The 27419-nt window shown below is 42.1% G+C and overlaps 1 protein-coding gene across 2 annotated transcripts in view; it reads right to left on the bottom strand.

Moving 5' to 3' along the window:
- Positions 1-1379: 1379 nt before the first annotated feature.
- STS (steroid sulfatase) overlaps positions 1380-27419 on the bottom strand; it is a 359318-nt gene continuing 333278 nt past the window's right edge. For both annotated transcript variants that reach the window (XM_040423755.1, XM_040423756.1), the window contains exon 10: positions 1380-2854. In XM_040423755.1, coding sequence (XP_040279689.1) covers positions 2508-2854 — 347 coding nt within the window. In that variant the 3' untranslated portion in view covers positions 1380-2507. The remainder of the gene's footprint in view (positions 2855-27419) is intronic.

Genomic DNA, 27419 nt, shown 5'->3' with positions numbered 1-27419 from the left:
GTTGGGTCTTGGTGTCTGCCAGAAAAACCATCCTAGGGAGTCAGGGACAGTCAGAAATCAATGAAGCTTGCATTTTACTTCAAGGGACAGTGAAGAGAAAGGTTAGAATTACAAAAGAAAAAAAAAGGGTTGGCATATGCAGAAACTGTACAACGTGTTCTATTAGCAATCTAGCATAGCATATAGAACATTCTTGAGATCTGTATGACCGGTCGTCTCACATTTAGTTTTTTTAATGATTTAAGTTTTATAAAATCATAAAATCAGTGATTGAAAAAAAATATTTGGGGCTAAATCTGCTTATTATCTCCACGCACACAGGATGACAATGGCACCAGCCAAGACATCCAATCGTCTCAGTGGCGGCAGAGCCAGAAAGAACTGGCTCCTCGGGCACAATGACCTAAATGTCGAGCTATATGCTCAATTGCTTATGCAGTGACAGGCTTAACATTGATATCAAGCAGTCTGATTATTACTGGATAGCCATGCTTTTAGACCCTCAATATCAAGGCAAAATTGGGGAATGTTTTCCTCCTGCAGAATAAATGAGGACAAATTACATTATTACCAGGAAACCCTGCGTACACAGCTTATGGCGAGCAGATGCCTGCCACCAGCGTGTCTGAAAAGGAAGTCTCTCACCACTCTCCACAGAGTCACCTACCTCACACTGCCACAGTCAGCAGAAATACAACACATGTGCCAATGTGGTGTGTTTTTAAACATGTTAATGCAAGTTTACCCATAGCTATGTATGTCAGTGTCACTGCATTGGAGAGCCTTGTCAGCAGGGAAAGGAAGAAAAAAATAAAAAAGCCTCTAGGAGGCTAAAGGGGGTTATATACCAATTTCCAGGGCAATTGGAGCATAGTCAACCCTGCCCAAATCAATTGCGGTCTAAACCGAAGTTTCAAAAATTCGGCGAACCTCAACTGAACTGAACCTCGAGTGGTTTGCTCATCTCTACCCCAAACCTCAAGTAGGGTTAATAACTCAATTTCTTACAGATTAATACACCTTGACACCAATACTCAGTTATAACAGGAAAGAAAAATATCTTATTAGTTCCCAGAATGAAGACCTTGAGACTACCCAGATATCAAATCCCCACAAGACTTGATTCCCTAAATAAATAAAAAATAAATAAAAAAGAAAATAAAAAAGTTGGAGTAATTACAGTCACTGTGATATTCTCAAATTTCTCCATTATCAAGGATGTATAGACTATTACCTCAATTGGCTGAGGAATTATTAGGGGATTGTGGTGGGACCAACGAGAAGTGAAAGGAGATATTAAAACTTGGTGTCTGTCAGGGTTTGAGGTCTTAATGATTTGAAAAAACAAAGAAGTTCGTACTCTGATGTATGATGCAGCCTTCTCAGTTTTATTCAAAAAAGCAATGGCAATGTGATTGAGAAAAAAAGCAATACAACACATGGTTCCCCTTTAGTTGTTCATGATACATTATTGTGGCTCTAGTTGCGACACCTGTATCTTGAAATTTCAGAGATCCTAGCTAACAATACATGTATATATGTAATAGCAGTAATATAATTAAAGGGGTTGTGCAGCCAGTACATTTTGATGACTTAGGTCACCAATATCTAAACGGTGGGTTCCAACGCCCACCAATCAGCTGTTTGAAGAGGAAGTGGAGCTCATGCAAGTACCGCTTCCTCTTCATGAAAACATTGCATGTCATCTGGCTTGTAGTGGTGGCACAGTGTATTTATACTACAGTACAGTACTTGTCCCATTCAAGTGAAGCACTGTGTACTCTTGAAGAGGAAGCAGCATTCGTATGAGTAATGCCTCCTCTTCAAATAGCTGATGGGTGGGGCTGCTGGGAGCCAGACCCTGGCCATTCAGATATTGCTGATCTAGTCTGAAGATATCATTAATATGTACTAGCTACACAACCCCTTTCAGAAAATTATATAATAAAATTCTAATGGAAAGCCAAATTTATACACTGCTTTGAAATCAACCAACAACCTGCAATGCAGACAACACATCCATCTAATGAGACAAAGGAGATAATGCTTTAGCTTTATTTTTCTTAGGGACATAAAATCCAACATTTACCATTGATTTTCTATTCTTATATTCACACTAGCATTCTGAAATCAAGTAGGCTGCTACAACAGAGGAACAGTCTTCCAGAGTCCACCGGATCCAGAATTGCTGTACATTACCAGGCACTGCTGTACCCCATTGACTATAGTGAGATCCGGCAGGGATCCGATAATTTTTCTGCATAAATGCCAGCTTTCAGCTGAACAAAAAGTCTGTCATGTATGACTTTGTCCTGCTGAATTCCAGCATTTCACCAGAATGTGGCCAGTTTCCCACCAGACCCTGTTCTAGTCTGTGGGGATCTGGCAATGAACTGCAGTAGCTGGCTATGCTGGATACGATGACATGCAGCAGGCTGTTCATTTGCTGGATCAGGCGACTGGATTCCTAAACACATGTGTGAACCTACCCTTCTTCACAGCCTCTCTCATTCATGGTCACAGCGACAAAATTCATACCAAGATGAGCAGCAGATCTGAAGCCATGGTTTCCAAATGAAATTATTCCATGCTAACTCATTATCTACCACTTGAATAGTTCCATTATGTTTCTTGGTTGCTTCTTCTATTGTTTTAAGAATATTATAGAAATTAGTTTCAGTCTTTGGTGTGAGAGGATTCTTTTCACCTGGATCTTTGGACAGATCAAAAAGTAATGGAGGATCATGCTGAGTTATAGCTCCAAAGCAGGGACAGGAAAGGGTATTAAAACAGCCTTCAGATCCTTCAGGATTAAAGATCGGAGTAAAGAAGAACACCTTCCAAATAGATGAACCTAAAATGACAAAAATAAGCAAGGTAAGAGGACACATTTAAAAATGATGATACATTTGATTTCTTGTAAATAGGAAAATCAAAGTTTTGAAAAATGTATAGTCATCTTTATAGTAATAAAAACAATTGTTATATCTAGGAAACCAGGGAAAATTCAAAGTGGTGAATTCACACAAGGCAGATTTGTTGCAGAAATTTCTGCAACTGCCTCATTCATCTGCATGGCGTGCATACAAATACCAGGGGAATTTATCAAAAAGTCACAAAATAATGACTTGCACAATGTTTGTACAAATAAGCAGAAAATGTTCCAACATTTTGCATTTTTACACCATTAATTCCAGTTTTGAAAAGTAGGTGGGAAAGTGGAAGAAAATAGTGTCTAGATCAGGGGTAGGCTACCTCTGGTACTCCAGCTGTTGTGAAACTACAACTCTTAGCATGCATACTTGCTCTGCACTTCTAAGAACTATCATAGAAATGAATGAAATTGTAGTTTCACAACAGTTGGAGTGCCAAACGTTGCTGACCGCTGGTCTAGATCATTTAAAGGGGCTGTGTAGGCCATACATATTGACATATCCTCAGGATAGGCCATCAATATCTGATCAGAGGTCCAACACTTGGCACCCCGCTGATCAGCTGTTTGAAGAGGAGGCGGCGCTCCACACGAGCACCGCTTCCTGTTCTTTACACTACACATTGTCTCACCTGACGTAGTGTACTTACAAGTACTCGCTCCATTTGAGTGAATGGAGCAAGTACTTCTCATTACACTGCACTGACAAAACTTCCAAGACCACGGGCAGTGTAATGAAGAAGTAGAGCTCACATGGAGAGCTGCCTCCTCTTCAAATAGCTGATTGACATGGGTGCCGGGTGTTGGACCCTGCCAATCAGATATTGGTGGCCTATCCTGACTATAGGTTATCATTATGTATGGCTTTCAAAACCCATTAAAGTCAAATTGATCAACAGCAAGTTTTTAAGAATTAGAAAGTGGAGTAACATCTCAAGACAGAAGTGTAAGATTTAAAGATATAGCAAATTTATCAAACATCGTGCACCAGTTGATTAATGTGTCACAAATTAAAAGCACCGCAGACTCCAGCAAGAGTTAAAGATCCCAATTATAAATTTTCCCCATAATTTACTTAAAGTGGTTGAATGCTTTTGACAATGCCTTCTTAGGGTGACCATACATCTTAAATAACTGTCGGCTGAATACGTGTGTGCCCAACAGCGCTCTCCCCGAACTCCCCATATCTGCTGGGTTTGACCAAGCATGTATACAGTATGCTTTCAATGGGAAAAGAGGAGACTACAGCTGTCAGATGCCATATCTCTTGGGATAACAAAAGGATCAAGAGTTAAAACTGAAAGCTCCCAATCCTTTTCTACCTGACCAACTATCGGGGGAGAGTAGGGAGGTCCACCGAAACAGTTGCTTCAGCTGATAATAGCCAGATGTTTTAGCTTTTGAAATGCAGAATAGTGATAAGTGATTTGATTCGCCCAACTACGCACTAACCCAATTTGTTCATCACATTATTTTTATTGTGGCCGAGGGACTGTCTATAGCGCTGTTAAAATATAGGGTTTCTGATGAGGTCAGATAAAAGATGGCCACTGGTCTCACACGAGTATATTATTCTAACACATGAGCTGTTATAGTGGGTAGTAGTGCATGTACAAATATACTCCATAACAAATCCGAACTCTGGATTGTGGTGCACATCACAATCTATTACAAATCCTGGAATGTTTTAGTTACAGAGTATATTTTTGCATGCCTTTATAAACAATGTATTTTAGCAGCGCTATAAATTGTTCATCACTACTCTGCAAGACCACCTTAATCTTGCGCATGCGCAGTTACTGTGAGTAATGGAGCTTGTGCGAATATACTCCAATTTAAATCCGGATTCTTAATGGATTGTGATGTGTGCCACAATCCAGGGTTCGGATTAGTTAGAGTATATTGGTGCATGAGCAAGATTAATATGGCCTCGCGAGACGGGTGGCCGTCTTTACCTGGCCTCATCGGAAACTATACATTTTAACAATGCTATAAAGATACTCCCTTGGCCAAAGGATGGATAATGGGATTACCAAATTGGTTCATCACTAATGGTAAGGTGAAAAGTGAAAAAAATAAAATCTCTGTAGCCTGAAAGGGGGTATCACATGGATCCAGAAGTTGCCCTATTCATTGCTCTGCTAGATTTATTTCAAGCTGGCAGCTCGGTGCCATATCCTGTCCTGTTTGCTGCAACCATTGGCTTTTGAAGGATGGAAAGGAGCATTTTCCTCCACCTCAGGTAGGTGCACATAGAAATTAGAAAAAAAAAAAAAAAAAAAGAGAGAAGAGCAAGCAGGAGGTGGCGCTTCACAGATAGAACTTATTGAATAAAATTTTGTGGCTTTACTAAATTTTTTCATTCCCAACTAATACAAGTGTATTCAGAGCCAGGCGCTGGTTTGAAAACTATTTTAGAATATTTTTTTGTGGCTCAACCCCTTAATGAACCAAACTAGGATGTCTCCTTAAGGGGTCAAAAAGCAACATTGATGTTAAGGCTACTTTCACACTACCGTTTTTACTGGATGCGGCAGGGTTCAGCAAAAACGCTTCAGTTACTGATCATACAACTATCTGCATTAATTATGAACAGATCCGGTTGTATTATATTTAACATTGCCAAATGGATCGGTCATGAACTCCATTAAAAGTCAATGGAGGACGGATCCGTTTTCTATTGCGTCACAGAAAACGGATCCGTCCCCATTGACTTGCATTGCGGGTCATGCCAGATCAGTCTTGCTTCACATCCCAGGACGGAAAGCAAACTACAACATATTGCGGTTAGCTGTCCGGTCTGGGAAAGCAACCAAACTGAACAGAATGCATTTTGAGCATTCCGTTCTGTTCAGTTCAGTTTTGTCCCCATTGACAATGAATGAGGACAAAACTGAAGCGGTTTTTTTTCTGGTGTTGAGCCCCTATGACTGGCTAAAATGCTAGTGTGAAAGTAGCCTAATAAATGAAAATACATTTATTTCAGTAGTTGAACTGGCTTGTAGAGTGAAGCACCCACTGTATATCATGACCAAGATGCCAACATATACTGTGCCAATGACATTTAATGAGGATTCGATTTTTCCCTTTTGTAGTTAGAAATCAAATGCATGAAATATGAGGTATGAAATACTGTACACCGAGCAGAAGGGAGACAGCAATGACTACAAAATGAACACCGCAAAAGAGATCAGAATTACACGTTGCATAAAATTATATATTAGCTATTCAAATGGTGTGAGGCAAGGAAAGATACGCATGTTAATGTTTAAATCATTCAGAAATGTAGACATCCAGCACCAGAGAGATGTTTAAATGCAATACAAAGATGTCAGAGAACATCCGTAAAGGACATCACAACAGTTATAACAGATCAGAAAAGATTTCATGAAGACTCCATTATTGTTCGAAGATAACTTGCTGAACCATTTACTCCAATATATCTTACTAGGTCTTAAAACCTACTCATTGTGAAGAATTGTAAGCATTAAATACCTTATATTGTATTGTAAAGCAAGCATTAATCAATGCATGGAATATGGAACTTTATTGGACTGGATGATGCTTTCAGAGGAAACTGCCCTTGGCAACATCTTTCATTTCTATTGGGACATGTCATGACCATGTGTCTGTCCAGTTGGAGTACGATTGCCCTTAGGCTGCATATGAGATATTAAAGGGAAGTGCTGGCAAATCACAAGAGGTTACCAGCTGAATGGCTGCCCACCGCAGCAAGGGACAGAGCACACCAAAGCCAGCTCCAAGGAGTTCCCTGGCGTGGCAGTTCTTCAGACAATGTGCCGACGACAAGACACGAGTGGTTTGCATGCTGTGCAATCACAGCATGAGGTGAGGCATAAACGTTCTCATCCAAAGCACAAGCTGCAGTGGAGTAGACACCTCAAAAACCAAGAAAGGTCTCTGGCTCCTCCTGCTTCCTCTTCTGCTGCAGTCTCGGCATCTTCATCCACCTCTGGAGCGACAGTGCAACCTGCCACCCCGCAAACAGAGGATCTGCCAGCAACACCAACACCTGGGTCACCAAGCATCTCCAGAATGTCCCACGAAAGCGTTCAGCTCTCCATCTCCCAAACACTGGAGCAGAAGAGGAAGTACCCCCCCCTACCTACCCACGATCACTGGCCCTGAATGCCAGTATTTCAAAATGACTGGCCTTTGAAATGCAGTCAGTCTGGTTGAGACAGTTTTAAAAGCCTTATGGTGGTCTCACAGTACGTCATGCCCAGCCGCCACTACTTTTCCAGGCGTGCATCACTTCCCTGCACAACCAAGTGGGGGACAAAATCAGGTGTGCACTGCGCAACACCATCTGTGGCAATGTGCACCTCACTACAGATACATGGACCAGTAAGCACGGTCAGGGATGTTATATCTCCATAACAGCACACTGGGTAAATGCAGTGGCGGCTGGGCCTGAGGCAGATAGCAGTTTGGCACATGTCCTTCCACCACCGAGGATTGTAGGGCACTTCAGTTTGCCTCCTGTTGCTTCCTCCTCCTACTCCGCGTAACACCTTCACCACCAACTTCAGCACAGCCAGGGGTAAATGACAGCAGACAGTTTTAAAACGTATCAGTTTGGGGGACAAACCCCACACCATGCAGGAGCTGTGGATGGGACTTCAACAGACAAATGAGTGGTTGGTGCCAGTGAGCCTCAAACCCAGCCTGGTGGTGTGCGATAATGGGCGAAATCTCATAGCTGCTCTGGGACTAGCCAGTTTGACGCACATGTGCTGAATTGGGTGGTGCAGAGATTCCTTAAAAATTACCCCGATGTGTCAGATGCTGCATAAAGTGCGGGCCATCTGTGTGCTTTTGGTGTTCTCACCCTGCTGCTGCTCGCCTGTCAGCGCTGCAGCGTAACTTCAGCCTTCCCGCTCACCGCCTCATATGCGACGTGCCCACAAGGTGGAACTCCACCTTGCATATGCTGGCAAGACTGTGCGAGCAGCAGCAGGCGATAATGGAGTTTCAGCTGCAGCATGCACAGGTGAGTCACTCTGTGGAACAGCACCACTTCATCACCAATGACTGGGCCTCCATGCGAGACCTGTGTTCCTTGTTAAGCTGTTTCGAGTACTCCACCAACATGGCCAGTGCAGATAATGCTGTTCTCAGCGTTACTATCCCACTTCTATGCCTCCTTGAAAAAAATGCTGCTGGCGATGATAGAAGAGGATGTGGCACAGGAGGAGGAGGAGGAGGAGGAGGAGGAAGAGGAATCATTTCATAGGTTTTCCGGCCAGTCATTCACAAGTGGCTCCGAGGGTGGGTTCCTGCACCCACAAACGCCAGGTACACAATTGTCCAGCCAGGCCACAGTTCTGGAGGATGACGAGGTGGAGGAGGAGGAGATTGAGGAGGAGGAACTATGTTCACAGCAGGGTGGTACCCAGACCAGCTCATGGCCATCACTGGTGTGTGGCTGGGGGGATACAGAGGACACATACGATACACCTCCCACAGAGGACAGCTTTTCGTTGCCTCTGGGCAGCCTGGCACACATGAGCGATTACATGCTGCAGTGTCTCCGCAACGACTGCAGAGTTTCCCACATTCTAACTTGTGCTGATTACTGGGTGGCCACGCTGCTGGATCCCCATTACAAGGACAATGTACAATCATTAATTCCCTCACTGGAGCGTGATCGTAAGATGCGCGAGTACAAGCGCATGCTGGTAGACGCGCTTCTGGTGGCATTCCCACCTGACAGTGGGGGCACAGTGGAAGCACAAAGCGAAGGCAGAGGAGGAAGAGGTTGCCAATGCAGCTGGGGCACCGCCAGCACCTCAGAAGGCAGGGTTAGCGTGGCCAAATGTGGAAAAGCTTTGTCAGCACGCCACAACAACCAGCACCACTAGCTGATATGGAACGTCTTAGCAGGAGGCAGCATTTCAGCAACATGGTGGAGCAGTATGTGTGCATAAGCCTACACGTACTGAATGACGGGTCTGCCCCCTTCAACTTCTGGGTCTCCAAATTGGGCACATGGCCTGAGCTTGCCCTTTATGCCTTGGAGGTGCTGGCCTGCCCAGCAGCCAGTGTATTATCTGAACGTGTGTTTAGCACGGCAGGGGGCGTTATCACAGACAAGCGCAGTCGCCTGTCGACAGCCAATGTGGACAAGCTCACGTTCATTAAAATAAACCAGGCATGGATCCCACAGGACTTGTCTGTACCTTGTGCAGAAGAGACATGAATACTGGCTTTAACCAGCCATTGTTATACTACAGCGCAATTGCTCATTCTTTTATTTTGGATATTTCACACTGAGTGTACGTTACGCTAATTAAAAAAATAAATAAAATTAAAACCAAAAACCTGTGTTGGCTACCTAGTCATCCTCCTCCACCGCCGCTTCCACCTACACCGCTATGTCCACCGCCTCCTCAAACTCCTACTCCATATGGACCTCCACCTCAAATAAAGTTTTTTTTTTTTTTTTTAATTTGTACGTATTTTATTTCATGTCATTTCACTAATTTGTCTGTCATTTTCGGGTGAAATTCACCAATTTTTGGCTGTGATATACCCCTGCTCTACCTAGTTGACAGCTTAAATTATTTCACAAATTTTTCTGCTACATTTTCGGGTGACATTTTACCATTTTTGCCGTGAATAAACCACTGCTCTGCATAGGTGACAGGGCCCAATTTTTTTTTAAATAATCAGTTCCATTAGTGGGTGACATTAACCCATTTCTGGCAATGAAAAACCCCTGCTCTGCATAGGTGACAGGGACTTAAATTTCTAAAATTTGTCTTTAATTGGCCCTTTCATTCGATCCTTTTGCTTTAATAACTTGTCGCACATTTCCTCTCCATCCCATTGCAGCCATTGACTCCTTTGGATGAGGTCTCCCTTTCTCACGCTCCCTCTCCAGCATGGAACCCTGATTCACCGATAACTATGATAAACATGGTAGGCTCAGAAAAGAACATTGAAAGTTTATAGAGAAGATATCCAAATGGATCGTGAACGTCACAGGGACGTGTGATCAGACAGAAGATATCTAGACTCCAAGCAGGCAGAAGGGCCTCTCCTGGCTAACGTTTCCAAATCCTAAATACCCCAGTGAAATTCCCTATATTTATTTATTTATTTTTTAACTGTCTTGCCCTGCAGCCAGTGTATTGTGTGAACGTTTGTTTAGCACAGCTGGAGGGGGTTATCACAGGTTATATTTCCCAATGTTTTGGGGTGTAGCCTAATTTAAACCAAAAAATATATAAATTAAAACCAAAAACCAGTGTTGGCTACCTCCTCCTCCTCTGCCACTTCCACCTACACCGCCACTTCCACTGCTTCCTCAACCTCCTACTCCATATGGACCTCGTCCTCCTCGATCAAGATAATTTTTTATTGTTACGTATTTTATGTTATTTAAAGTCATTTCCCTATCCACATTTGTTTGCAGAGCACTTGCCGTGCTCTTAACAACATTTTGCTGGCATTTGCAGCCTTCTAGCCCTTTCCATGACATTTTAGTGCTCAAAAGTTCGGGTCCCCATTGACTTCAATTGGGTTCGGGGTCAAGTTCAGGTTGCGAATGCGAACTTTTTTGTGAAGTTCGGCCAAACCCGTACATCCAGGTGTCTGCTCAACTCTAATGACAACACGTTCATTGGTCAAGTGGCCAAGGCACAGCTCAGCCCAATTGAAGTGAATGGGACTGAGCTGTGATACCAAGCACAGCCACTATACAATGTACAGTGCGGTACTCACAGGGGTACCGATGCCTTCTCAAACAAGTGATCGGCAGGGGTCCTAGGTGATGTACCCCCACCTTTCAGGTACTGATGACCTATTTAGAGGATAGGACATCAGTATTAAAATCACAGGAAACCCTTTTAAATCTCTCTAACTAGAGGTATATATAGACACACACACATCACAATGCAAATCTCCAGAAACACTTATAGTCCATGGACAAGACTTTGCTTAAAGGCTCATTCACATGACCCTGGTTTGTTTCAGCATCCGAACCACATTTTTTGCGGCTCTGGTGTGGACCCATTAACTTCAATGGGGCAGCAAAAGATGCGGATCACTTGTGTTGTCCACATCTGTTGCTCCATTCCATGGCCCCGCAAAAAAAAAAAAGTATGGTCCTATTCTTGTTATTTTGCGGACAAGAATAGGCATTTCTATAAAGGGGCCATCCGTTCTGTTGCACAAATTGCAGAAGGCACATGATCCGCAATTTGAGGACCGCAAAAACACTGCACGGTCATGTGAACAAGCCTTAAAATCTTATACTGAAGAACTCTGGAGTGCTTTCTAAAAGAACTGGACTTCATCACCTAAAAACATAAGCGATACTCTCCAGTAAGCAGCTCTATACTGGGCTAAGGGTCCTTACGTTTTACAGCTTTCAAATGTTGGTGCACCTTGCTCAACTTTGTTTTTACCTAAATCTTATATCTGCCGGCAGTCTCCACTAGCAGGATCTGATGGCATGTATACATTTATACATTGGACTTTAATGAGAGCTTTAGGAATCCAAATGTGATAAACTCCCCCTTGTGGTTGCTGTTAACTTTAACCCCTTACAGACAAGTTCTGTTTGGGCCCTAATGGTCTAAGAGGCACGTAAAGTTTTTTTTGCAGGATGAGTATATGACTCATCACTTTTAATTCCATTTTTGTAGGGCTAGATGAACAAAAACCACAATCAATAATGTAACTTATGATAGTTCCAGTTGGTAAGGACACCACATTACTAATTTTGTGTACTAAAGAGCATTTTTTTAAATAAAGGGTTATTTTGTTTTATTTTTCAATTTTTTATAATATTTAGAAAGGTTTCCTATATTTTTGCATTTTTGTTGTCTCAATATTGGACTAAAATTGCACTAATCACTAATATACTGCAATACTTTATTTCAGTGTATTACACTGATGGGCTATTAGACCCTGCCTGTGAACATAGTTAGGCCTCAGACTTCTATAGCGGAGGGGGCTGATGGGGTTGACACAACACAGATGTCAGGGGTTGCTATTGAAGGGGGTAAACAAATGGGATTGGAGTCCTCTTCAATCCCAGCTATGTGTTACAGCCAGCTCCCATTGTGAAAATTATGAACTTGGCTCCTGAGCCCACACCATCCTTGCACAGTACATGTACGGTGATGTATGGGACTTACCAACAGCAAATCTATATAGTGTTGTGTATTAAGGAGTGTACTGTTTATAAGGATTGGACAACTTCTTCCTAAAATGAAGCTGCCCAAATAATTAGCCGATCACTAATGTTCAGCTTTTCCAAGAAGAGTTCTTATTGAGGAAATGAAAAATATAGTATTACACGGCACTCATTCAAAGGAATAGCAAACCAGCTAAATCTGACATAAAATAATTAAACTAGCTCTCCATCCCTGCCTATGAAATAATTTGTCATGGAATGTGTTTATGACAAATAGAACCCACATATTGGGATGATCCCTTTGCCAACCATGTTTTCATTGGTTATCCTTTTCTACCTATACACCCATTTCATTCATATCTGTGTATCAACTTTTTTTCCCCAGAAACCATATACTTTTAAAGTGTATGTCTGTCATTTGACATTTTTTAGAAATTCATACATGTTGCAATGTTTTGACCCATTATGCATATATTTAAATGTTGAAATATGAGAAACTTTTCACATTTTTTGTCGCAAATAATTCACAGGGAAAAATAAAATAAAAATGCAACTAACATTTTCTACTGCAAACTTATTGGCGAGTGCCAAGGTTCTGTACTCCTTATCTCACATTTTCTTGCATCAGAGATAAGAAGCCCTAACATTAGCACCCTTTGATAAATCTAGTTCTTTGAAGTGTAGCTTCAGAGCGTGATTTCTTGTTCTAGTATTCATTTTCCCTATCCCTGTTCCTCAGTGATAGCCGTGATGTATTTTAGAATTTTGATCACATCATGATTACAGATTATGTATGGTTAAGAACTAGAACTCAATTTCAGACATTTGCAATTATTACTGAACCGGCCTGTTATACTATCAAGTGAAAAATGCATTTATTCTTTTTAATTACATTACATATTTAATTTTATCTATAATAAGCAGTATCATAACGTATTCAAGCTTGACCCACAGGGTACATTTCAAATGCAGATCATCAGGAGTGTTAAAGTTGTATTCATCATGACATGGATTGCAGACATCTCTACATATTTACTACATGAAGTGTCATTTAATGGAAAACTTGAAGTAAATAAAACTCACAAATGTAAACATTTCCAAATGATAGAAAGTGTTAGAAAAGTTCTCTTCTGGGTTTATGCACTATTAAAATGATGGTCTTCAAATTTTAGTAGCTTGCGTCTGTTAATTTTTGTGGAACCTTATTTCCTATGTCAACAAATTTGCTATATACATACACACACACACACACACACACACACACACACACACACACACATCACTTTTCCTTATACAGGAATACATTCTCATAATCTACCTTAGCCCCAGAAAGCAAAGATTTAAAATAGAGATAACCAAATTTCTGGTAATTTGCTACATTTTTCAAAAAAGTAAATTCAGGTCCAATTCTACATGAATCGCCGAGAGCTCATTTTCCTGTGACAACCGCGCTCAGCAATCACAACTTTTCAGGGCAAATCCAAACACTTTCCATTCATGTCTAATGTATTTCTTGCCTGAACTGAATCTACTTAAAGATTCAATACAATCTACCCCAAAATGAATTGCATGGAAAAATAAAAAAAATACAGTGAAGAAAATGAATACATTATATTGTGAAAGTAAACAAAAAGTATTCAATTTTGGACATTAAAAACAGTACTTCAACGGCAGACGCTTTCACTTTTAGATTGCTGCCAAATGTCAACTTTACCCTTTCAAGACCTGACTAACTTTAGCCTCAAGGGCGACACTGTTTTTTGTCTCGGTATTCGGCATCATAACTTTTATTGTTGCATCAACATGACTGAATTAGGGCCCAGGTTTTTACTAGACATGTTTCTAACAATTTCAAGTATGTATGTATAAGCATTTACATTTTATTAGTTAAATGTTGGGGGTAGAAGCCTGTGCATCATTGATCTAAAATATACATTTTAGCTTTGTATTCCCTTTGGGATAGAACATATGAAGGAATGGGGATATGATTTTATTTTCTTTTTATTAAATAAAAGCATGCTATTTAAATATTTGTTTCCCTTAGAATTTTTTTAAACAAATTCTTTTTTTGTGTTGTACATTGTCCCACATATTTACTATAATTTTAGTCAAGGGGGGGGGGGAATAAGTAAAGATTTGGTGTCATACGTTTGCAAGCTATTTTTATTTATAAATGGTCATTAAGACTAGTAAACTTTTTCATATTCCTTTTTCTGTTAAAACATAACTTTTAATACATCCATGCGTAAGATACCATTTCGGACTAAATAAAAAAAAAGGTTAAAAATACTAGCTGTGACGCATGATTTTTGTGCAATTTTCCTAATTTATACACTGATTCACAGTGTTGTTGTAGATGCATACGGAGACCAGTTGTTGCGTGCCGCTCCTAACTTTCTTCCTTCTATCCTTGCGCTGTCAACTACAGTCTAGTATATTGCTTCTCCTATTTACTATCCCTATGTGCACAAGCTGTATTTAAATGGCTCAAACTCTGCCCTCCCCCCCCCCCCCCCCCTGCCAACACGTTTCACCCGTCCTCAGGGGATCAGGCAGGATATGTTTGAGAGGGGAGGGAATGGTATTTTAAAGCCTCTGTTGCTCATGTCACATTGCCTGTCAGCAGATTGTTCCAACATTGTTACCAAGTGCTCTTTTGCAGAGATAGCCTTGCGGTTCGCGACAAACTTTGCTCATTCGCGATTCGCCGAACATGCAAACATATGGCGATATTCGTGCCCGCCATATTCTTTTACATTGTGAAGAACTTTGACCCATGACACATCCATCAGGTGGTACAGAACAGCCAATTGAGACATTTCAGCCCATGGACACACCCTCTACCTTATAAATAGACCCGATCTGGACGCCATTTTACATTCAGTCTTTTGCCAGTGTAGGGAGAGGTTACTGTGTGGAGCAGGGACAGGCTGTTAGGGACATCAAACGCTAGCTAATAGGGCCACAGAATTCCTTTTAATGTCTGGTATAGGTGTATACTATTGATAGGTGTGCAGTACAGAGGGGTGTAATACACATATAATATACTTTCTAACATAGAAAGCACATTATAGTGGATTTGTATTGTGCAGCGGTGGTGAGCGGTTCTGCAGCGATACTGCAGCTACACAGATTGACAAACGCAATTAGAAAAAATTATAATTGGTGTGATATACCAGTCACCCCCCCCCAAAAAAAAAAAAAAACTGATAGAAGCGGGGTGTTATATACCAATAATATACTTTCTATATAGTGCATTTGGGTAGTGCAGCATTTGTTTGCGGTTTTGCTGCGTTCCTCTGCTACACACAGTGAAACTGTATTGGAAAAAATTATTATAACTGATGTTATATACCAATATACTTTCTTTATAGTGCATCTGGGTACTGTATAGTGCATTTGCGCGTACACGAAAATTATATTGCCTATATTTTGCATTAAAAAAAAATAAAGAATGGAGATTGCAAATTAAAATAATACATCTGTTAGTTCACTGTATGTTGTGGGACTATTTTTGCACTTCTAGTAATTATTTCTTGGCTGCAAATATGAGCTGAAGGTTTTTCAGGTTCGCCTGCCATTAAAATGAATGGGACCCGCCGCGAACTTGCGGTTTGCAAACATTTGATCGCGTTTGCGAACTGTCCCGGAAGATGATCGTCCATCACTACTCTCTTTTGTAACTAGTCCAATAAACGATGACTGAGGCAGCATGTCCGGTGAACGTCCCTTTATTGGGAACTGCTTACATGAAATACGTGGCTACAAAAGTTGCTACGTTTCGGCTATAGCATAGCCTTTATCAAGCACAATGTGATCCCCAAATGATGCGGCTTATAAAGTTCAAGCCACACCCCCCCATGCAGCAGTGTCCAATCACATAGTTGCATATTCCACCATTCTAATTGAATTATATAGTAATCATCCCATATGAAAAATAGCACTCTCACCTGGTGATCTATAGAACGCATAACTCCGTGGTGCATCATTGCAGTGCATCCCCCTGTATCCAGTGCACATGTCCAGGGAGGAGGAAACGTTCCCTCACGTGTCTGACACGATCATCAGTGCAGCCGAGCCGCTTCCTACTCCTCCCACAGGCTGCTCTCAGTTACTAGGGACGCACAATGAACACCCTGCCCCCATACAGACCCGCTGGCAGCAAACATACCAATGATTATCCTATGGACCAGCGATCATAAATTCATTTCCAATTATGGAGGGGGGTAAGTTCCTCCTCATTATGAATCACAGAGATGAATTCAATATACAATAGCAATAGTGAACTTTTGTAACCACGTATTTCATGTAAGCAGTTCCCAATAAAGGGACATTCACCGGACATGCTGCCTCCGTCATCGTTTATTGGACTGTGTATTCAGGAGCCTTTGCGGATCTAGGGCTCCAGGTGGGCTGCTGCGATCCGGACGACAGTAAGATCCGGCGAGTGCTACTCTTCATTGATGCTCTTTTGTAACTAGTCAGGATATCGCTAATTGGAGCGGTCTTACTTAATACTCTTCCTCCCTTTGTTCCCTCTGCAAGCTAGACCACTGTGCCTGTAAATAAAAATAGTGGATGGAAGAACACACCACTCAAATCTGAAGTGCTAGCACAATCAGATCAAGTGAAGAGCATGTCCTCCTGGATTATTTTCTTTTAACATTTAACTTTAACACCTGCCATTTTTAGTGATAGCAATGAATGATTGGTGTATATAATTTATTGCTTCTTTAATATTTCATTAAGCAGGTTAGTGAAATTAAAATAAATAATCCAGGAGGATATCCAAATCCACATACACTAATCAGTGCATTCTCCAATCTCCGTTACAACAGTTATTCCACGAAAATTATTATAATTCATTGAATAGTTCATTTCAAATAAAGTAATAATGCAATATATAAATCAATAAAAGTATTGTTTTTTATGTACATTACATTTTCCTCTCTGCTAGTGCCCCCTACTGTTTACACTTTGTCTACCTTCTTCAGCATTCAGAGTTGGACCAACATGCTTAGTAGATTTCCTGCTCCCTTCCTATAACTCAAGGCTGACAGTGATATCAGAGAAGCAGCTAAAATGGTCCAGACACTCGTCAATAATTCAACACCACATTATATATATATATATATATATATATATATATATATACACACATACACACCTAAAGAATTATTAGGAACACCTGTTCTATTTCTCATTAATGCAATTATCTAGTCAACCAATCACATGGCAGTTGCTTCAATGCATTTAGGGGGGTGGTCCTGGTCAAGACAATCTCCTGAACTCCAAACTGAATGTCAGAATGGGAAAGAAAGGGGATTTAAGCAATTTTGAGCGTGGCATGGTTGTTGGTGCCAGACGGGCCGGTCTGAGTATTTCACAATCTGCTCAGTTACTGGGTATTTCACGCACAACCATTTCTAGGGTTTACAAAGAATGATGTGAAAAGGGAAAAACATCCAGTATGCGGCAGTCCTGTGGGCAAAAATGCCTTGTGGATGCTAGAGGTCAGAGGAGAATGGGCCGACTAATTCAAGCTGATAGAAGAGCAACGTTGACTGAAATAACCACTCATTACAACCGAGGTATGCAGCAAAGCATTTGTGAAGCCACAACACGCACAACCTTGAGGTGGATGGGCTACAACAGCAGAAGACCCCACCGGGTACCACTCATCTCCACTACAAATAGGAAAAAGAGGCTACAATTTGCACAAGCTCACCAAAATTGGACTGTTGAAGACTGGAAAAATGTTGCCTGGTCTGATGAGACTCGATTTCTGTTGAGACATTCAAATGGTAGAGTCCGAATTTGGCGTAAACAGAATGAGAACATGTATCCATCATGCCTTGTTACCACTGTGCAGGCTGGTGGTGGTGGTGTAATGGTGTGGGGGATGTTTTCTGGGCACTTTTTAGGCCCCTTAGTGCCAATTGGGCATCGTTTAAATGCCACGGGCTACCTGAGCATTGTTTCTGACCATGTCCATCCCTTCATGACCACCATGTACCCATCCTCTGATGGCTACTTCCAGCAGGATAATGCACCATGTCACAAAGCTCGAATCATTTCAAATTGGTTTCTTGAACATGACAATGAGTTCACTGTACTAAAATGGCCCCCACAGTCATCAGATCTCAACCCAATAGAGCATCTTTGGGATGTGGTGGAACGGGAGCTTCGTGCCCTGGATGTGCATCCCTCAAATCTCCATCAACTGCAAGATGCTATCCTATCAATATGGGCCAACATTTCTAAAGAATGCTATCAGCACCTTGTTGAATCAATGCCACGTAGAATTAAGGCAGTTCTGAAGGCAAAAGGGGGTTCAACACTGTATTAGTATGGTGTTCCTAATAATGCTTTAGGTGAATATATATATATATATATATATATATATATATATATACATACACACACACACACACACACACACACACACACACACACACACTGCTCAAAAAAATAAAGGGAACACAAAAATAACACATCCTAGATCTGAATTAATTAAATATTCTTCTGAAATACTTTGTTCTTTACATAGTTGAATGTGCTGACAACAAAATCAAAAAAAATAAAAAATGGAAATAAAATTTTTCAACCCATGGAGGTCTGGATTTGGAGTCACACTCAAAATTAAAGTGGAAAAACACACTACGGGCTGATCCAACTTTGATGTAATGTCCTTAAAACAAGTCAAAATGAGGCTCAGTAGTGTGTGTGGCCTCCACGTGCCTGTATGACCTCCCTACAACGCCTGTGCAAGCTCCTGATAAGGTGGCGGACAGTCTCCTGAGGGATCCCCTCCCAGACCTGGACTAAAGCATCTGCCAACTCCTGGACAGTCTGTGGTGCAACGTGACGTTGGTGGATAGAGCGAGACATGATGTCCCAGATGTGCTCAATTGGATTCAGGTCTGAAGAACGGGCGGGCCAGTCCATAGCATCAATGCCTTCGTCTTGCAGGAACTGCTGACACACTCCAGCCACATGAGGTCTAGCATTGTCTTGCATTAGGAGGAACCCAGGGCCAACCGCACTAGCATATGGTCTCACAAGGGGTCTGAGGATCTCATCTCAGTACCTAATGGCTGTCAGGCTACCTCTGGCGAGCACATGGAGGGCTGTGCGGCCCTCCAAAGAAATGCCACCCCACACCATTACTGACAATGCCAAACCAGTCATGCTGGAGGATGTTGCAGGCAGCAGAACGTTCTCCACGGCATCTCCAGACTCTGTCACATCTGTCACATGTGCTCAGTGTGAACCTGCTTTAATCTGTGAAGAGCACAGGGCGCCAGTGGCGAATTTGACAATCTTGGTGTTCTCTGGCAAATGCCAAACGTCCTGCACAGTGTTGGGCTGTAGGCCCAACCCCTACCTGTGGATGTCGGGCCCTCATATCACCCTCATGGAGTCTGTTTCTGACCGTTTGAGCAGACACATGCACATTTGTGGCCTGCTGTAGGTCATTTTGCAGGGCTCTGGCAGTGCTCCTCCTGTTCCTCCTTGCACAAAGGCGGAGGTAGCGGTCCTGCTGCTGGGTTGTTGCCCTCCTACGGCCTCCTCCATGTCTCCTGATGTACTGGCCTGTCTTCTGGTAGCGCCTCCATGCTCTGGACACTACGCTGACAGACACAGCAAACCTTCTTGCCACAGCTCGCATTGATGTGCCATCCTGGATAAGCTGCACTACCTGAGCCACTTGTGTGGGTTGTAGACTCAGTCTCATGCTACCACTAGAGTGAAAGCACCGCCAGCATTCAAAAGTGACCAAAACATCAGCCAGGAAGCATAGGAACTGAGAAGTGGTCTGTGGTCACCACCTGCAGAACCACTCCTTTATTGGGGGTGTCTTGCTAATTGCCTATAATTTCCACCTGTTGTCTATTCCATTTGCACAACAGCATGTGAAATTGATTGTCACTCAGTGTTGCTTCCTAAGTGGACAGTTTGATTTCACAGAAGGGTGATTGACTTGGAGTTACATTGTGTTTAAGTGTTCCCTTAATTTTTTTGAGCACTAAATATATATATATATATATATATATATATATATATATATATATATATATATACACATATACACACACACACATATATATATACATACACATACATACACACACTCACCTAAAGAATTATTAGGAACACCATACTAATACGGTGTTGGACCCCTTTTGCCTTCAGAACTGCCTTAATTCTACGTGGCATTGATTCAACAAGGTGCTGATAGCATTCTTTAGAAATGTTGGCCCATATTGATAGGATAGCATCTTGCAGTTGATGGAGATTTGAGGGATGCACATCCAGGGCACGAAGTTCCCGTTCCACCACATCCCAAAGATGCTCTATTGGGTTGAGATCTGGTGACTGTGGGGGCCATTTTAGTACAGTGAACTCATTGTCATGTTCAAGAAACCAATTTGAAATGATTTGAGCTTTGTGACATGGTGCATTATCCTTGTGGAAGTAGCCATCAGAGGATAGATACATGTTCTCATTCTGTTTACGCCAAATTCGGACTCTACCATTTGATTGTCTCAACAGAAATCGAGACTCATCAGACCAGGCAACATTTTTCCAGTCTTCAACAGTCCAATTTTGGTGAGCTTGTGCAAATTGTAGCCTCTTTTTCCTATTTGTAGTGGAGATGAGTGGTACCTGGTGGGGTCTTCTGCTGTTGTAGCCCATCCGCCTCAAGGTTGTGCGTGTTGTGGGTTCACAAATGCTTTGCTGCATACCTCGGTTGTAACGAGTGGTTATTTCAGTCAACGTTGCTCTTCTATCAGCTTGAATCAGTCGGCCCATTCTCCTCTGACATCTAGCATCCACAAGGCATTTTTGCCCACAGGACTGCCGCATACTGGATGTTTTTCCCTTTTCACACCATTCTTTGTAAACCCTAGAAATGGTAGTGCGTGATAATCCCAGTAACTGAGCAGATTGTGAAATACTCAGACCGGCCCGTCTGGCACCAACAACCATGCCATGCTCAAAATTGCTTAAATCACCTTTCTTTCCCATTCTGACATTCAGTTTGTAGTTCAGGAGATTGTCTTGACCAGGACCACACCCCTAAATGCATTAAAGCAACTTTCATGTGATTGGTTGACTAGATAATTGCATTAATGAGAAATAGAACAGGTGTTCCTAATAATTCTTTAGGTGAAATATATATATATATATATATAGCGCAGCAAACAAAAAATTCCACAGCAGCACTAGTCCAATAGCACGCACTAGTCCAATAGCATGGGTGCAAAACCCTCCCAGCCGCAGGCTCAATGGCTATTAGATAGGTATATGTTCAAAAGATGAGGCAGCACTCCAGAGGTAAAGTGAAAAACGATGGATCCTTTATTGACCCCTCTGCAGTGGGGAAGGAAATTGTGGAGGCATTAAAGGGGTTGTCTAGCCATTAATATTGATGACCTATCACCAGAATAGGTCATTAATAACTGATCGGCGGGGTCCAATACCCCTAGCAATCAGCTGTAAGATGAGGATCCGGCGCCTCATGCGATCACCACTTTTTAATTATTACACCATGGTATGTCTCCAGTGGAGCAATGGCATAGTATAATTACAAGCACTCACTCCTTTCAATTGAATGGAGCGAGTACTTGTATTACACTGCACTTCAGAGACAAAGTGCAGTGTAATGAAGAGGAAGCTGTGCTCGCTTGGGGCACCAACTCTTCTTCAAACAGCCAATTCAGATATTTATGACCCATGCTTATGATAGGTCATTAATATTAATGGCTGGACAATCCCTTTAAATACTTGCATAAAGCCCCAGAGATAGGAGGTATTTTTTATGCAGGGTAGGAACAGGTTAACAAGAGCTAACTACAATGCACCCTGAGAGATGCAGGTGCTTTATTGTCACAGGTGAGCTGCTGCCCATCCACAGAAAGGAAATAAAGTAATCCAAATAAGCAGATTAAAAAAATAATAAATGTAGAATTTATAGGAAAATCCCTTTAACGCGTAGAAGACCAGCGCCATACATGCATAGCACTGTGGGACATTACAAATCCCAGTGCAAACCATGTATGACCATGTATGATGCTCTGAGTAGGCGGGTGCAGGAGCTGCGCTCACGCAATCAGCAACAGGGGCTGGCTGTTACTGACACTTTGCACTATCTGCTGTGAATTGATTTTTGCAAAACATTTTGTGGTCAAAATGCTCATGACACCCCTTGGTAAATTCTCTGATGGGTGAAGTTTTGAAAACTGGTTAACTTTTTTTTTTTTTTTTGGGGGGGGGGGTACATTTCACTTCAGAACCTCTGAATTTGTTGGCCGGTGCTGTATAAAATACAGTCCTAATCAAAAGTTTAAGACCACTTGAAAAATGGCAAAAATGATATTTAGCATGGCTGGATCTTAACGAGGTTGCAAGTAGAGCTTCAACATGCAACAAGAAGAAATGGGAGTGAGAAAACATTTTTTGAGCATTCAATTTAATGAAAGTGAATAAACTGAAACAGGCTGTTTTTCAGCTGATCAAAAGTTTAGGACCACACCTCCAAAAAAAACTAAACCCCCCCCAAAACAGAAATCCAACTTCCAAACATGAACTCAGTAATGAGTAGCTCTGCTGTTATTGTTTATCACTTCCAAAATTCATTTCGGCATGCTTGATGCAAGAGTTTCCATGAGGTGAGTGGGAACATTTCTCCAAGTGGTGAAGACTGCCGCACGAAAGCCATCTATTGTCTGGAACAGTTGTCCATTTTTGTAAACTTCACTTGCCATCCATCCCCAAAGGTTCTCAATTGGATTTAGATCAGGGGAACACGCAGGATGGGCCAAAAGAGTGATGTTATTCTCCTGGAAGAAATCCCTTGTCCTGCGGGCATTGTGTACTGTAGCGTTGTCCTGTTGAAAAACCCAGTCGTTACCACACAGAAGAGAGGCCCTCAGTCATGAGGAATGCTCTCTGCAACATCTGGACATAGCCAGTGGCCGTTTGACGTCTCTGCACTTCCTGAAGCTCCATTGTTCCACTGAAGGAAAAAGCACCCCAGACCATTATAGCGCCCCATCCACTGTGGCGCATAGAAAACATCTCAGGTGGGATCTGCTTGTCATGCCAGTAACGTTCGAAACCATCAGGACCATCAAGGTTAAATTTTCTCTCGGAGAATAAAACTTTCTTCCACCTTTCTTCCCATGTTTGGTGCTCTCTTGCAAAGTCCAAACAAGCAGTTCTGTGGCGTTCAAGGAGACGAGGTCTTTGAAGACGTTTTTTGTTTTTGAAGCCCTTTAGTCTCAGATGCCGTCTGATGGTTATGGGGCTGCAGTCAACACCAGTAAGGCCCTTAATTTGGGTCGAGGATCATCCAGTGTCTTGATTGACAGCCAATTGGATCCTCCGGCTCAGTGCTGATGAATTTTTTTTGGGTCTTCCACTTGACTTTTCTGTTCCATAACATAGTAACATAGTACATAAGGCCGAAAAAAGACATTTGTCCATCCAATTCGGCCTGTTATCCTGCAAGTTGATCCAGAGGAAGGCAAAAAACCCTGTGAGGTAGAAGCCAATTTTCTCCACTTTAGGGGAATAAAACATTTCTTCCCGACTCCAATCAGAATAACTCCCTGGATCAATGACCCCTCTCTAGTAGCTATAGCCTGTAATATTATTACGCTCTAGAAACACATCCAGGCCCCTCTTGAATTCCTTTATTGTACTCACCATCACCACCTCCTCAGGCAGAGAGTTCCATAGTCTCACTGCTCTTACCGTAAAGAATCCTCTTCTATGTTTGTGTACAAACCTTCTTTCCTCCAGACGCAGAGGATGTCCCCTCGTCACAGTCACAGTCCTGGGGATAAATAGCTGATGGGATAGATCTCTGTACTGACCCCTGATATATTTATACATATTAATTAGATCTCCCCTCAGTCGTCTTTTTTCTAAAGTGAATAACCCTAATTTTGATAATCTTTCAGGGTACTGTAGTTGCCCCATTCCATTTATTACTTTAGTTGCCCTCCTCTGAACCCTCTCTAGCTCTGCTATGTCTGCCTTGTTTACAGGAGCCCAGAACTGTACACAGTACTCCATGTGTGGTCTGACTAGCGATTTGTAAAGTGGTAGGACTATGTTCATATCACGGGAATCTATGCCCCTTTTGATGCAACCCATTATCTTGTTGGCCTTGGCAGCAGCTGCCTGACACTGGTTTTTGCTGTTTAGTTTGCTGTTTATTAAAATTCCTAGATCCTTTTCCATGTCAGTGTTACCGAGTGTTTTACCATTTAGTATGTACGGGTGACTTGCATTTTTCCTTCCCATGTGCATAACCTTACATTTATCAGTGTTAAACCTCATCTGCCACTTATCTGCCCAAGCCTCCAATCTATCCAGATCCCTCTGTAGTAGTATACTGTCCTCTTCAGTGTAAATTACTTTACACAGTTTAGTGTCATCTGCGAAAATTGATACTTTACTATGCAAGCCTTCTACAAGATCATTAATAAATATATTGAAGAGAATAGGGCCCAATACTGACCCCTGAGGTACCCCACTAGTGACAGTGACCCAATCTGAGTGTGTACCGTTAATAACCACCCTCTGTTTTCTATCACTCAGCCAGTTACTTACCCACATACAGATGTTTTCTCCCAGTCCGAGCATTCTCATTTTATATACCAACCTTTTATGCGGTACAGTGTCAAATGCTTTGGAGAAGTCCAGATATACGACATCCATTGATTCTCCGCTGTCAAGTCTAGAACTTACCTCCTCATAGAAACTGATTAAATTAGTTTGACATGACCGATCCCTCACGAAGCCATGCTGATATGGCGTTATTTGCTTATTTCCGTTGAGATGCTCTAATATAGCATCTCTCAGAAAACCTTCAAACAGTTTACCCACAACAGATGTTAAACTTACCGGCCTATAGTTTCCAGGCTCTGTTTTTGGCCCCTTTTTGAATATTGGCACCACATTTGCCATGCGCCAATCCTGTGGGACATTCCCTGTCAGTATAGAGTCCGCAAATATCAGAAATAAGGGTCTGGCTATGACATTACTTAATTCCTTTAGGATACGGGGGTGTATGCCATCCGGTCCTGGCGATTTGTCTATTTTAATCTTTTTAAGCCGCTGATGTACTTCTTCCTGGGTCAGACAGGACACTTTTAATGGGAAATTTATTTTTGCATTCTGCATGTCATCTGACAATTTATTTTCCTCAGTGAATACATTGGAGAAAAAAATATTTAACAGCTTTGCTTTCTCCTCGTCGCTCTCTGCGACTCCCCCCTTATTACTCTTTAAAGGGCCAACACCTTCAGCTTTATACTTTTTAACATTTATATAATTGAAGAACATTTTAGGGTTAGTTTTACTCTCTTTGGCAATTAATCTCTCGGTCTCTAGTTTGGCCGCTTTTATTTGTTTTTTACATGTTCTATTTTTTTCCTTATAGTTTTTCAGTGCTTCCGTGCAACCCTCCTGTTTTAGTGTTTTATATGCTTTCTTTTTGTCATTTATTGCTTTCTTTACAGTTCTATTTATCCACATTGGTTTCTTTTTGTTCCTTAACCTTTTATTACCATACGGTATGTACCTCTCACAATGAGTTTTTAGGATGTTTTTAAAGATATCCCATTTTGTGTCTGTATTTGTGAGGACTTTGTCCCAGTTAGTTTGGCCTATGGCCTCTCTTAGTTGGCTAAATTTAGCTTTTTTGAAGTTTGGTATTTTTGTTCCTCCCTGTAGAAACGCTCTTTTGAATGATAATTGGAAGGTTACTACTTTATGGTCACTATTTCCCAGGTGTCCCCCGACCTGCACGTCTGTTGTTCTGTCAGGTCTATTGGTTAATACTAAGTCCAGTATGGCCGTCCCTCTAGTCGGGTCCTGAACCAGTTGGGAGAGGTAATTGTCTTTGGTTATAGCCACGAACCTGTTTCCCTTATGAGATATACAAGTTTCAGTTTCCCAGTCTATATCTGGGTAGTTGAAGTCCCCCATAATAACCACCTCATTATGATTTGCCGCCTCGTCTATCTCGTTTAGTAGTAGATTTTCTGTGGACTCTGGTATATTAGGTGGTTTATAGTAAACTCCTATTAGTAATTTATTGTTGTTTTTAGCTCCATGTATCTCTACCCATAGTGACTCCACATGTTCATGTCCCTCACTTATATCTTCTCGGACTGTGGGCTTTAGACAGGACTTTATATAAAGGCAGACCCCTCCCCCTCTCCGGTTTTGACGATCCTTTCTAAACAGACTGTAACCTTGTACATTAACTGCCCAGTCATAGCTATCATCCAGCCATGTCTCAGTTATTCCCACTATGTCATAGTCCTCCTCACACATCACTAATTCCAGTTCACCAGTTTTATTAGTCAGGCTTCTGGCATTAGTATACATACATTTGAGAGGTTTATGTATATTTTTTACCCTACACCTTTCCTTCTGAATTGTTCTAGTCCCTCCTTCCATTCCTTCCCCATTCTTATTACCTTGCCCCCGGTCTCTATCTGCACTATCTTCCCCTCCTATAACGTAATTACCCTCCCCCCCAGTCCCTAGTTTAAACACTCCTCCAACCTTCTAGCCATCTTTCTCCCCAGCACAGCTGCCCCTTCCCCATTGAGGTGCAGCCCGTCCCTACGATAGAGCCTGTTGCCGATAGAAAAATCGGCCCAGTTCTCCAGGAACCCAAACCCCTCCATCCTACACCAGTTCTTGAGCCACTTGTTAATCTCCCTAATCTCCCATTGCCTTTCTTGTGTGGCTCGTGGTACAGGCAGTATTTCGGAAAATACTACCTTTGAGGTCCTTGCCCTCAGCTTTTGACCTAAATCCCTGAAATCATTTTTAAGGACTCTCCACCTACCTCTAACTTTGTCATTGGTTCCGATATGGACCATGACCGCTGGATCGTCTCCAGCCCCTCCCAGTAATCTGTCAACCCGATCCGCGATGTGTCGAACTCTAGCGCCAGGAAGACAGCACACTGTTCGGCGATCACGGTCTTTGTGACAGATTTCCCTATCTGTTCCCCTAATAATGGAGTCTCCCACTACCAGCACCTGTCTGGCCTGCCCTGCTCTCCTGGTTCCCTGCTTACTGGAGCTGACATTCCCCTGACTGGCAGAGGAAGTGTCTGGCTGCAGCAGTGCCGTCCCCGGACTGACATCCCCCTCATCTGCCAAACGTGCAAACTTGTTGGGGTGTGTCAGATCAGGGCTAGCCTCCCTGGCACTCTTCCCTCTACCCCGCTTTCTAACTTTTACCCAGCTAGCTACCTCACTTTCCTCAGCCTCCTCTCTG

This window comes from Bufo bufo, chromosome 3 (assembly GCF_905171765.1).
Source record: "Bufo bufo chromosome 3, aBufBuf1.1, whole genome shotgun sequence".
In the NCBI taxonomy this organism is placed as follows: Eukaryota; Metazoa; Chordata; class Amphibia; order Anura; family Bufonidae; genus Bufo; species Bufo bufo.
The sequence above is the reverse complement of the archived record's forward strand: the minus strand, read 5'-3'. Positions and strand labels throughout refer to the sequence as shown.